This window comes from Leptonychotes weddellii, chromosome 10 (assembly GCF_054177405.1).
Source record: "Leptonychotes weddellii isolate Sample4059 chromosome 10, ASM5417740v2, whole genome shotgun sequence".
NCBI classification, from domain to species: domain Eukaryota; kingdom Metazoa; phylum Chordata; class Mammalia; order Carnivora; family Phocidae; genus Leptonychotes; species Leptonychotes weddellii.
The window spans coordinates 75,126,048-75,140,406 of record NC_138378.1 but is presented as its reverse complement, the minus strand read 5'-3'; the positions used below and the strand labels follow the sequence as shown (position 1 = coordinate 75,140,406).

The 14,359-nt window shown below is 41.6% G+C and overlaps 1 protein-coding gene across 1 annotated transcript in view; it reads left to right on the top strand.

Annotated features, from left to right (window-relative positions):
* ANTXR1 (ANTXR cell adhesion molecule 1) overlaps positions 1-14,359 on the top strand; it is a 185,634-nt gene that overhangs the window by 49,491 nt on the left and 121,784 nt on the right. The window contains exon 10 of the mRNA XM_081797283.1: positions 1,597-1,695. Coding sequence (XP_081653409.1) covers positions 1,597-1,695 — 99 coding nt within the window. The remainder of the gene's footprint in view (positions 1-1,596; positions 1,696-14,359) is intronic.

Below are 14,359 nucleotides of genomic sequence, written 5' to 3'. Positions count from 1 at the left end.
AAATATTGCCTTTTCCCTCTGACTTTTAGTCTATTTCTTTTTTAGATGCCACCCAGCATTATCCAAAGCCCCAATTTTTATACACAAAAGAATGACCAAAAAAAAAAAAAGGAAGGAAGAAAATAGAGCATGGACTATTAGTTACTATCAAACTTAAGCAAGTATTTCTAAACATTCAGCTAATAATTTCACTGTTGTTTTTTCTTTTTGTAAGACTATTGTAAAGGATCACTATTTTTATTCCACAGGGATTTTCTTTTTTTTTTTTTAAAGATTTTATTTATTTTAATTATCAGAGAGAGAAAGAGCACAAGCAGGGGGAGCGGCAGGCAGAGGGAGAAGCAGGCTCCCTGCTGAGCAGGGAGCCCGATGCGGGACTCGATCCCAGGACCCCGGGATCATGACCCGAGCCGAAGGCAGACGCTTAACGACTGAGCCACCCAGGCGCCCCGTCATTTTTATTTTTAATGTTATCAATTTGATTTGTGTGGTAAAAGCAATAATTCATCAATTAAATTTACCAGGGACAAATCTTAACTACTTTTATTTTAATTGTCAGAGAGAGAAAGAGCACAAGCAGGGGGAGGAGCAGAGGGAGAGGGAGAAGCAGGCTTCCCTCTGAGCAGGGAGCCCGATGCGGGGCTCGAACCCAGGACCCTGGGATCATGACCTGAGCTGAAGGCAAACGCTTAACTGACTGAGCCACCCAGGCGCCCACCACAGGGATTTTCTTAACCTGTACGAGTTCACCATGCATTATGGTAATGTGAAATTAACATGCAGGGCCAGAGACCTGCAAGTGATCTTCTCTCTTCTGTTTAGAGAGAAGCCAGTGCTACACTGAGGGGCCATCGTCCGTTCAAGCAGATAATGCCAGACAGTGGCCACTGGATAAACAAGATTTTGATTTGTTGCTAAGTACAACCATTCCCACATAATCCTAGGTCCTACTGCTGTATGCCCACCAGAGACAGGAGGACCTGAAGCAGTGTCAAATAATTCCTGACCTAATGCAACGTTTCTCTAGTGGTGGAAGAAAAGACACCACCACCAGACAGTGCAAAATCCCTTACCACACCATTCAGGACAGACTGTGGATGCCATAAGACTGTGATTTTCAAAAAAAAAAATTTTTTAGGCCCCTCAGGCTCTACAGAAATCCTTTCAGGGGAATCCGGACACAAGAGATGCTGAGTTGACTGGAGGAGAGGTGGCGAGCCCCCTCCTCTGTGGCCCCCTGGCTGCAGGGATCACAGCTTTTAAAACTGCCAGGACTTTAGAGACGGGTGAGATTTGAATGGACAGAGAAGCAGGGAACAGGGCATTCCAGGTGGGAGGAATAACAAGGGCAAAGAGGCAAGAAGGTAGGAATTCAAAGTAAGACATCGTACGCCTTCCTCGTGGACGCCTAGTGATAAGGAGGTGGTAAGTAAGTGGTAAAAGGCACCCACGTGGTTTTGGGTTCCAACTTGAGCCAGCATCCAACTATTTTAAGCCTGGCGAAACAGTTAACAAATGCCCTACATCAGGGCAGATGGAAAACGTAAGGTTAACGGACTGCAGTCAGATGACGTGACTTGTCCTTATTCCTTTCAGAATCATTTCAAGTAGTTGTAAGAGGAAACGGCTTCCGACACGCCCGAAACGTGGACAGGGTCCTCTGCAGCTTCAAGATCAACGAGTCAGTCACCCTCAGTAAGTTCTTGCAGAGTTGTGGGTCTGCTCAGCCTGCTTTGGGGAGGGGGGCCCCAGCTCCACCTGCCATATGCCTGGTCCCCCACAGGGGACCTCACGGAGAAGGGCCTTCCTTGGTGGACGGGCCTCCCGAGGGGACCTATCTCGCCCCAAAGCTGTCCTTGTTCCTGTCAGGAAAGGCAGGAGGGCACCTGAGTCTCAGTCCACCGATGTCCACGCTAAGTCACTCTCTCTGGTGGCAGTGCTGGTGCTGGGTGCTTAGAGCTCGGGAAGCTGGGTGTTCCTTAACAAAGGACTAGGTACTGTCAATGGTAAGAGTGAAAAATAGACGGTCTAAATTTATGAATTCTGAATAAACCAAAAGGCAAACTGTTAGGCTTGCATGTGTAGATTCTGGAAGTTTTTCCGATCTGGATGATTCTTGCCTCGAGTGGCCAAGAAATTCTTATCACAGTGAATACCTGACATGAAATACAGCAATATGGAAGGAAAACAAAGTGCGCTTCATGCGAAAAATGAATTATCATGGCACTGGCACTTTTAAAAGACATTTGTAGCAGGCAAGTTCTTAATTTAAAGACATATGTGATTCGCGCGGCTGTCCAAGAGAGGTGGGGGAGTCTGGCTATGGGGAGAACAGATGGCCAGGAGCCCTGGTTATTATTCACTATCTGCAGTGACAAATGGTAAGAATACACTACATTTTGTGTAACGTTGTGTCCTTCTAAATGTTTCACATCTCTGTGCCACGGTGGCTGTGGGAGGGAGGAGGATCAAGGAGCCCGGGGAGACGCACGTGTATTGACTCGGCTGTGACTCTAGGGTCGGCCTCCTCACAGCCTTATGGCATGGGTGCTTTCTTGCTTTTATAAAGGAAGAATTGAGGGGCATGGCTTTTTTCCTCCTTAACCTCTTAAAAGCCCCTTGAATATTTAAACCGAGATAGGTATTGGCTTCCTTACAAACATCTGGAATTCCGGATGTCATCATACTCATATGATTGGAATATTTCCAAACATTTGAAACATTCAGTTCATTTTCTTGATACTTGGAAATGCTCTCACACATGCAAAAAGTACATGCGATTTGAAATCATTTCGAAAAATCCCCGACTAGTCATAGTGTGAAGGTTGGACTTGTGCACTCTTCCGAGCTCCTCCGTTCTCTTCCCTTTGATTGTGATGTCGCTCAAATACACCTGCCCTCTCTTCTTAGCCAAAATCTCAAATCTAAGATCAGAAAGTCCTGAGGGTTAACCTCAAAGATGTCAAGCCTTCCCACGTAGGCTTCCTAGACAAGCGAGCCTTCGGACCCAACCCGTCTCTAAAGATGAATGGAAATGGGGGCAGCGTGGCCATTGCCTGAAAGGTTACACAGAGATGCTGTGTTCGTATAACATGAACTGCGGATGTGCTCTGGATTTGAGGAGTGACATTCTGAAGCCCTATTTTCCAGCTTCTCTATGAAATTTTCTTTCTTGGGAAACCCAACTCATCCTCTTTCTTCCTATTCTCTTCCTTTCCTAATATATACTTGCAAACACCTGCACAAGCTCTCCACTTCATTCATATTCAAAAACAAATAAAGGTCATAGGGGTAGGGATCTGGCTGAAGCCACAAGCCTCATTGTGCTTGCTGCACAGCGCTGACAGTTTGGGGCAGAGGAAGGCAGTGACTCAGGCATATGACATCTTGCAAGCAATTCTCCTACACGCAAACATACGGTTATTAAAAATATCCCAAGTGGGGGGGTGGGACGCCTTCGTGGCTCAGTCGTTAAGCGTCTGCCTTCTGCTCACGTCATGATCCCAGGGTCCAGGGATCAAGCCCCACATCATGCTCCCCGCTCAGCAGGGAGCCTGCTTCTCCCTCTCCCACTCCCCCTGCTTGTGTTCCCTCTCTTGTTGTGTCTCTCTGTCAAATAAATAAATAAAATCATAAATAAATAAATAAATAAGTAAAATCCCAAGGGGGAAATATTGTAATTGGAAAAAAAAACACTTGTCCTTTGTTCATTAATTCACCTGCTCATTTCCATTCAGTAAATGATATGAACAAGAAACTATGAGGACAGAAGAGATGAATAAATTTTAAAATACAACATAGTCGAATCTACATTTTTCTCTCAACCTTATGGATGTAACAGTCTCTACTGAGTCACCTCTGTGAAATAAAATAAATTTAGATTCCTTTACTTTTCCCAATCTCCTTTCCTATCTCTAGATCCCAAGTTTTAAAACATTATCTATTTTCATTTTTATAGTATGTATTTCCTCTTTCAAGATTTTTTCCTAAATGCTGCATTAGATTTTATAACAGGAAGAGAATATAATGCCATTATCAATCAGAAAAAGATTAATCGATGGCCCAGTGATGAAGCTAGGACTGTTGTGGCTCCAGCCAGTTCAAACATGGTGCAGGCCCCATAGTCTTTGACAAATAATACAATAGCAGATTCTATAAAGCCAAAACTACACATAAAAGAGCAAATTGAAGAATTAGATTTATAGTGGAAGATGCTAACATGACTTTCTAAGTCTTCGAATGAATAATAAAAAAATTAAAGATATAGAGCAGGTATATAGATATGTTTTTAAATGGCTATGAACAGCCCTAAACATTTATTGTACTGACACAAACAAAATGCCAATATTTAAAGATAACACCTACTTCTCTCCCACATTCCTTTGCTTAAAAATAAAATCAATGAATCAACCATTTAGAAATCTGAAACAATTTCTGGACTTGCATTCAATATATTAGATCCAAAAATTCTGGATGAAATATGATTTTAAAATTTCCAGGGGTGCCCGGGGGGCTCAGTCAGTTGAGCTTCTGACTCTTGATTTCAGTTCAGGTCGTGATCTCAGGGTCATGGGATCAAGCCCCACATCAGGCTCCATGCTCAGCACAGAGTCAGCTTAAGAGTCTCTCTCTCTCTCCCTCTCCCTCCACCCCCACCCCATTCCCACTCTAAATAAATAAATAAATAAAACCTTAAAAAAATGTAATGTGTGACCCTGCTCAAAAGAAGGAAACCCTCAGGTATAGAAAATAAGGGAATGCAAAATCTAAGCAGGAAGCAAAGCTGAGGAGGCTCTAGTCCTGGGGGTCTGCCGGCCGAGATCCCAACACTGATGCAGACATAGGACATCAGCCTGTGCAAGGCAGCAGGCAAGAACAGAGCCCCCTGCAGAATTCAGCTCCAAAGGGCTATACCACACATTAACTGGGATTGGAAAAGCTGCTCAGTGACTCAAATAAGCAAGGGAGTAAAGATAAGATGTTATACCACCCAGATGATACAGAAGCACCAAGTCAGGAAACAGACCCCAGAATGTGTCCACGACCATTCTGATCCCTTGGCCCTGGCAGTGGCAATGCACATCTAAGCCAACATACAGCACTCCTGCGGCCAACAGCCCCCACTGAAGAAGAGCTCACAGCACCACATGCCCAATCAGATGAAGATGGATGAAAGAAAGAGGAGAACAAGCAAGAAAACGGGACTGGAGAACAATTTGAAAGATCATGTAAATAAACACATTTAAAGTGTGTAGAGAGATCAATAAGACCAAGGGGAAGACCATTCAACAAAAGCAGATCTGCAAAAGAATCTAGTGTAAATTCTAGAGTTGAAAAAGTTTATTCACTGAATTGCAATTTAATGGGTGGATTTAGCAGTGTGATTAGACAGAGGGGAAGATGACATGCATGAACTAGAAAAGAAAGACAAGAAAATCCAGCCAAAGCACCAGAGCCAGATTATTTTCACCCAAGTTTTGTAAGACTTTAAAGGACAGATGATCCATATCTGAAACATACAAAGCAAATAGAGAAAAAAACATCTTAATTCATTTTATAATTACGTAATCTTCATTTTTTTAAAAAACTAGACAAAGACACTAGAAGTAGAGAATATTTGAGATCAAGCTCATTGAAGACATCTAATAAAATGCTGTCAAACAAAATCCAGCAATGTATCTAAAAAGAACCAGCATAGGTAAGACAATTTTGAAGAATGAGTGGGAATTTGTCTCATATATATATAGCAAAACATTTTATGCCAAGAAGGTATCAAAATTCATTATCCATTCCAAATTTTAAAATATGTAGTTTTAGAAAACTAGGAATAGGATAAAACTTTTTCAGCACAATAAAAAACATATCTAGATATGTGAATTCAAAACTTGACATCATTGAATAGTAAATCACTACGTAGAGGTATTCACTTTATAGTTAGGGGGAGAAAAAACAGGACAACCTGTTTTATGATTATTATTTAATATTGATCTGAAAGTTCTAGCAGCCATCCAGTAGAACTTTTTGTGGTGATGGAAATGTTCTAAAATGGTAGCTAATGGTAGTCACAAGCCACAGGTGGCTACTGGGGACTTGAAATGTGGCTAGTGCAATTGAGGAACTGAATTTTTAATTTCATTTCACGTAAACGAAATTTAAACTTAACTTAAATGTCAACAGCCACTGTGACTAGTGTACTGGTCAAGGCCATGGGTATCACAATAACACAAGAAAACTAATGAGAGATCTAAGTACAGGAAAGGCGGTCAAACATCATTACTTCAAAATGTTGATTGTATCCTTCTGGAAAACTAAAGAGAATCAATAAACAACTAGAAAAATAAGAAGGTTATTAAACTGGATGATTTTGAAATAAATATCTACCTTATAATAATCAATAGTTTTGTCAGAGTTCAGTAATGATCAATTAGAATGCATCCCAGGAGAAATAGAGCTATGACACGAGATCTAGTAAGAATTAATATAACAAAACTTGGTGAGGGATATGAAAGTATAAATAAACGGAGAAGCAGTATAGATTCATGCACAGGCACTGGAACCAAACCACCCAGGAAAAGAACCATGGCAAGTTACTTAACAGCTTCATGCCTCAGTTTCCCTCTCCGTAAAATGAGGATAGCAATAACAGCTCCTCTCTCATGAATTGCTTCGAGGCTTAAATGTGGGGAGTGGGGCTTAGAACAGGACCTGGCACACAGTAAGCAGTCAATCGCTGTTGGCTATTGGTATTAATTAATAATTACGACTCTCACCATTATTAAATAGAGTGGCAACTGAGTATTGTAAAGACATCAGTTGTCTTCAAATTAATATTTACTTTTAAATCAATCCCAATGAAAATTCCAATGGGACTTTTTAAGTTAACAAAATAATTCTAAACTTTATAAGGAAGAATAAACATTCAAGAATGGCCAAGAAAAATGTGGAAAGTTGCCGTAGCTGATTTTTAAGATGCATAAAAGAGCTGTGGTAATTGGTAACTGAAACGATGTATAATCGGTGCTGCGAAAGGCACACTGAGCTTTGGAACAGGAAAAACAAAGGCCATAAACAGAGCCAAACACTTACGTGAATTTGGTATAAAATAAAGTGACCTTCTATTCAACAGGAAAAGAATGGATTATTCCCCCCAAATGGTGTTGAGACAACTGGCTAACCACTTGGGAAAACAATTCAGTGAGATTTCTATCTCACACCTTACATCGAAACAAATTCCAGATGAAAAATTTAAATGTGAACATGAAACTATAAAAGTTCTAGAAGGAAACAAAAATAAATATTTACATCATTGTCTAGTAGGGAGAGGCTTTTTAAGCATAACACTGGAGCGAGAAAGAATAAAGGGAAAATTTAATAGTTTGGGTGCATATTTTTTATTTTTCTGTTACCGTCCCCTCAAAATCTAAAGGGAACAGAAAACTAGCAAAATTATTTAAAAGACATATAAAAAAGAGTCAATAACCTTAACATACAGACTGCTCTTAAAATCAGTAAAAGAAAAAAAAAGTGAGTACATCAGTGGATGAAAGCTATGAAAAGGAAATTTACAAGAACAATAGTGGTCAGCAAACATATGGAAAATGCTAACTGTAACCAAAGACATGCAAATTGAATAATCTATCAACCTGGCAAAGATTAACAATACAATGCCCGGTATTGGCAAAAAATACAGGGGAACAGGTGTTTTCATTCATCATTGGGACACCATTAAATCTTTTAAAAGGCAATTCTTAAAATAAAGCAACTGCTTTTATATATTTTTGACCCAGAATTTCCATTTCGACTTCCTCAAAAGGAAATGATTGGGAATATTTACAAGGACTTGGCTACAAGAATGTTCATCCTGATTCTGCTTATGATAGCAAAAGGAAAAAGAAAGAGAAAGAGGGAGAGAGGGGGAGGAGGAGAGGAAGGAAGGAAGGAAGGAAGGAAGGAAGGAAGGAAGGAAGGAAGGAAGGAAGGAAGGAAGGAAGGAAGGAAGGAAGGAAGGAAACCAAAATATCTAAATGGAAACAATATAAATGTTGAACAATAGAAAATCTGTTATATAAATGATACTTTACCCCTATGTAATTAATGTTGTGAAGAAGGGAAAGAAGAACAATTGCTGATGTGGGAAAATGTTAATAATATAGTTACAAAAGTTACAAAACAATACCTCCATGCTATTTCTGTTTTATACACCTACTTTTATGCAGAGAGAGACTTGAAAACACATCAAAATGTTAACAGTAGTTACCTCTGAATGAGACCACTATTAATTTTTTCTTCTAAGTTTTCTACAATCATATGTCTCGTATGTAACAAGAAAAAAATCCACAACAGTTGTTTAAAATTTAATTTTAAAATCCTTGTTAATTATGTACTCCTAGCACACATCTTCAGTTTAGCATTTGGTTAGCTCTCCAGTCACCAGGCTGAACTCACTCCTGGCCAAGAAGATATCTTGGAAATCCTCACACAAACTTTATTTATTCTGGCTGCACTTTTTCCTACTCCAGTATTCAACATATTGTGCCAAGAAAAGATCCACTTTCAATTGGAAATCCATTTGCAGAGAGATTAGAATGCTGAAAAGGAGACACTGGGGTATAAGCTGAGAAATGATCCATCTTAATGAACAGTAAATTAAAAATGGGCTTTTTATCAATGCAATAATATAAAACATGCTAGACTATCCTAGGGCTGCGTGGCAAGGTAGGAGGTATGACGATAAACACAGAAACCGATTTTTAACAAACTCACTAAAATTCAATTTATAGGCCATGTGAGAAATCAGTTTCCTGGTTTTATAGGCACACTTATTTTTTGCTGCAAAATGTTATTTCCCAGCTTGATCTCCAATCCTATTCACTAGGCATGGCTCTGGTTTACTTTTTGTTCACTCTCAAAGGATAAAACTTTGCCCCCTTTGAAGATTCTTTTTCAAAATGAACTTTAGTCATGAAGGCAGTTCTAAGAGTCCCAAAGAGGGGCTCAGCTTCCCGAGGGGACGAGAGACAACACGCACTCGAATGCAGAAGTTCAAGTGTGTTTGTTTTTAAAAATCTGTCCAATTATCCAGAAACTATACTTCATCTTAGAAAACATGTGGGCCCTGGGGCTGCTGTGGGCACCCTAAGGAGATCATGGAAATGCACCTATGATGGCAGATGGGGAGGGAAGAAGACAAACTTCCCAAACAAAAGCCTATTGTTTCCTTTCTCACTGGTTAGAGTATTGCATCTTTTGGTCAAAAGTACTTAGTGCAATTTGGATGCATCCCTGAGGGGTTGATGTCATAAGAAGATGGTGGAAGGTCACTTAGGGCAACTTGGAATGAAGAGACATAAAGGAGCATCTCCTCTTGTGGTGCATAAATAACATCAGACTCTCCAGAGAGCTTCGTCTAAGAAATAATAGCAGCTACTGATTGCTGAGCACCTACCCTGGGCCTTCCCTGTACTATCTCATTCCATCCTCACAGCACCCCAGTGAGGGACAAGTTATTTGTATCCCTTTTTGCTAAGTAGGAAACTAAAACTCAGAAGTGCCCAAGGTCACCTAGATGGCTGGAGGTAGAAGCGATTTGGACCTTGGGTGATCCAGAGGCTTTTGACTACTTCCAAAACAAAGATCCCCACAGATCCTTGGGTCCCCTGATTCCCAAATGCCCACATAACTCTGATATAGACCTCATTAGGAGGTGTTGATTCCCATGACTGCCCTGCATTTTGTAGACTGGAAACCTCAGCTCAGAGAGATTTGGCTACTTGCCCAAGGTCACAGAGCACATTAGCAGGGAGTCAAGACTTGAACTCAAGTTCAAGAAAAAAAGCCCTGGACCAGGGAAGAAAGAGCCCAGGCTTTAGTGTGTCAGTGTATGTTGTTGACTCTATGTTCACAGGTAAAGCACCCCTTGTGATTCCCTGACTGGCCCCTTTTCCTTGAACTTCAGGAGTTTCACGTTATCTGGCAGAGTTCCCCTTTGCCCCTGCTTTCAGAAAGAGCTCGATTTTGCCAGTCATTTCTGAGGTGGTTCCTGCCAAGACTGTGTTAGTGCGTGTTCCCATCATTAAGGCCCAGACAAAAATATCATTAAGTGGAAATTTACTGGAGTGTTGCTTGGTCAGACAAAAGCCCCAGTGATCTGGGATAGGATGGAAATAAATGGGGAGTTGCCACCCCACAGTAACTAGGTGGTAAAGATTTTCATTCTGGGGCAAAAGACCTTCTTGCAGGGGTGAGTTGACACAGCCCAAAGTTAGCTATGGCAGTGCCTGATAGACTCACCCTTGACCTTGTCCCTGCTCTACCGTGCATGCAGTTGCCTCCAAGCGAAAATTCTAAGCGACATATGAACTTAGCATGCACTGTGCTTCTCTGAGGCGTGGTTGGAGGAGAGCCTTGCTTGTGAACTTCCTGAGACTGTCATTGCCCTCGCCCTGCCTGTCCTGATGGGGAAAGTTGGACCCCTCTACTTCTGCACCCAATGGCTGGACTTCCATGAACCCTGCCTGTCCTCACATAATGCTCCTCCTTTGTCACTTCAATGGGATGGTGGAGGAGAAGGGGGCAACCACAGAGCTGGGCCAGATTTGTGAGAACCCCAGGCAGGCTAACAATCTATGCCTCCCCTTCAAACTGACATTCTTTAACTATTTTCTCAACACCCATTTCGAGGAAAAGTTGGGTGCTGCTGAGGGAAAGGAAGAAAAAGAACGCCATCTGTGGATCTCTTCTCCGTGCAATTCAGCTCTGGCCCCAGCATGCATACTGCAGCAGTTCCATAGCATCCACTGTTATTCAAGTGTGTGCCTGGGGTCTCCATCCCACCTCTTCTCTGAGTCTCTGTAGAGGTCTGTGTTCTTTAAAAGCAGTCAGTATTGATCATCCTGATGGTATGGAAGGCTCTAGCCATTTTGATAGGCTTGCCCCTCCATCCCAATTCCAAAGGTAAAACCCTCCCAAACCTAATTGTGCACAGCTGCAAGAGTTTGTGTGTCAGGAGACACATAGCTTGTGCATGAATCCGCAATTGTCTTCAACCAAGTAAAAACAAAGGTTTAAAAAATATATTTATTCTTAGTAGATTGCAGCTGTCTTGAGTGCACCACTTACTCTGACCTCAATTTTTAAAGGCTAATGCTTTGCTTAGAAGATAATTTGTAAGTTTTATAAATGTCAAATGGTCAGGAATTTTTTTGGTGTAGATTTATTGAGAGGGGAAAATATTTTGCAAGAGTCCTGGGCCCATTACCTTCATTAAGTTTTCTTGCAAAACCTACACCACCCCTATTACCTTCAGATAAAGATGAATGCCAAATACCATGACGTTATGTGTAGTATGATTCCAATCATGTAAAAAATAATATGCATAGAAAAAAATTCCCGAAATAGTGTACCCCACAGCATTAACAGTGTTTATCACTGGAAGTTAGGATTACCAAGGATTTTCATTTCTTTTTTATATACTTCTCTGTCTGGCTCAGACTTCTCACTTATTTCTCACACTCATTTTTCTGAGTCTTGTATTGCTAAACATGTATTACCTTTGTAATTAATAAAAATAACAGAAAATATGAGCAGAAAATCATTTACATCCTGAGAAATCAAACTAATTGTGCTGAGGACCAGTTCCAGGAGCCAGTGAGCCTAGACCCACAGGGGTCACACCATGTGTGGGACTGGGATATGCATAAGCCCAAAAAAGACAATCCAGAGACCAGCAAGGCTGCTGGATCCCGTCCCTGCACTCCTCTGGGAATGGACTCATGGTCCCTTGTTTTTTCCTTCTCCTGGGACCCTGATGGAATCTTGATCCTCGTGTACACAGTGACCAGGATAACACACTTCATTATCTTCTAAGACTGCACTCAGTTCTGAGTCCTATATTGCTGTTTATAGGGAAGGTCTTCCACTCTACATCCTTCCCGCCCACATCAGTTCAGAACCTTGGCAGCACTCTAAGTCCCACTTCTGGAATGCCCCTTTTAGTTATAAAGCTCCACCAAGCAGAGTGGCTCAGGTGCTGTACCACCTACCACCAGGAAAACCTGGACCCATGAAGCTTGCATGGAGGCACTCTTCCTTTCTCCAACCAGGCATCTTGCAATGAACCTTAAGCTGTTCTTCCCTCCTCTACCCATCACTTTATAACACCTCTGAACTTTTCTGAACATTCTACCAATACCTGGGGGCTGTGGACCACCCAGTAATATCTAAAGGACCCTCTACAATGGGCAAAAAAAAAAATATATATATATATATATATATAATATATATATATATATAAAGCCATGATAGACATTATACCAGGATTTCTTACCTTGATACTATTGACATTCGGGGCCAGATAATTCTTTATTGGGTGGGGAGAAGGATGCCTTGTGCAGTGTAGGATATTTAGCACCATCTCTGGTCTCTACTCACTAAATGCCGGTAGTACTTCTGTCCCAGTATGACAACCAGAACTGTCTCAGACATTGCCAGTTGTCCCCTGAGGGACAAAATCACCACATCGGAGAACCACGGCACTATATACAAGTCCACAGATCCTATTTGGATAGATGCCTTTCTTCTTGTCACCCCTATACCATCTAGCCCTGACACAACCTGGTAGGTAAGTTGCAAGACATATTCAGTTTGCACACATGTTCACATCTTCTGTTTTTCAGGTGCTTCAGAGACAATGAACCTAGCAGTACCCCACTTTAGTAACAATAGTTGACATGTCAAGTGCTTAAATGCTGAGCACTTAATCCAATCATCTCATTAAAATGTACATCAGCTTAATGAAATGAGTATGATTCACATCTGATCTCTGATTCGCGAGATCTCTGGGTTGCAGATAGGGTTACGTAGCCAGCGGGTGACAGAGCTGTGATGGAATTCGAGCCCAGGCTCTTAACGAGCTCATTGTTTCTCCATCCTGGTCCAACCTGCCCCCAGAGAACAGGAAAAGAAACCAAAAGACATATCCTGGATACCTGTAACCTACAGGAACTGGTAAAATAGTTATGTAGAGGCCCAGGGAACTTACCTGGAATCTGTTGGCCAGGTTCAACTAGCCAATGAGGGCTTCCAAGGAAACCCTGCAACAATTCCAGGCCAGGGAAGAGGGAGGTAGATGTGAGCCATGCCTAAGGAGGACAGTGGCCAACTCTGGCTTCAGCTGGGCATGAAAGGACATTATAGCGGATGCACTGTGTTCTGAGGATTATTCCCAACTCAGCCCCACTCACCAGCACTTCACTACCATCTCTTCCCGTTCTGTCTTGACTCTTGTTTCTCATTCCTCTGACCTCAGAACCACTGTTCAGCCTTTCCAAGAAGAAGCCATTCTCTCCACTTTCAAATTCTTTGCTTTGTCCCCTAATTAGAGTTTAATGTCTTCTGTCAAGAAAATCCCCAGGCTTGTTATCTCACGCATTTATGAAAACTTCCCCACTCAGGGCCTGACACCGAATACGTACCCAATAAATATTAATTTCCTTCTACTCTAAGCAATGGGCTCCATTTAGCTTTGCAGTAAAATCCCCATGTTTGTGAATTATCATTACAGGAACCCCAGGAGGGCAATCAACTACCTCCTTTCTGGCTGAAGCTCCAGAAAGCTCAACCCAGATGCTTTGAATTTCACTAACTTGGAGTCCTGCTGAATATCATTTTATTTCAGGTTTTTGCACAGTATTTTAAAAGCTTAACTTTTTAAAAAGATGGTTACTTCTGAAGTCAGCGAGAGGATAGAAACATCCAGCCTAGCTCTAGCCTGTCTGTTCTCCCTTCATTCAGACACATTCCTAAACCAGCTGATAATTTGGTGCTGAACAGTTATGCTTGGCTCAGGGATGCCCTGAAAATGCTCCCTAGACCCAGCGGAGATTGGGAGAAAGTGCAGAGTGAGCTCATTTAGTCCCTAACCTTCACTATTTTGTAACAGTAGGAATGTAAACTCTACTTTGGAGCTTACATCAGCTTTTGGAGGGTTTCAACAAGCACCCCCAGATAAGACTAAAGGTTTCGCCTGTCCTTTTGACCAGAAATAAATATTTATAGCAAGAAAAGATTGCCAAGGCTTGAAAAATATTTCAATTATTTAATCAGCCCTATAAAAGGATTCACTGTGATTGGTGTTTGAATTAACTAATGAATTTTATTTTATTTTTTTTTTAAAGATTTTTATTTAATTTTTTGACAGAGAGAGGCACAGCGAGAGAGGGAACACAAGCAGGGGGAGTGGGAGAGGGAGAAGCAGGCTTCCCACTGAGCAGGGAGCCCGATGTGGGGCTCGAACCCAGGACCCTGGGATCATGACCTGAGCCGAAGGCAGACGCTTAACAACTGAGCCACCCAGGCGCCC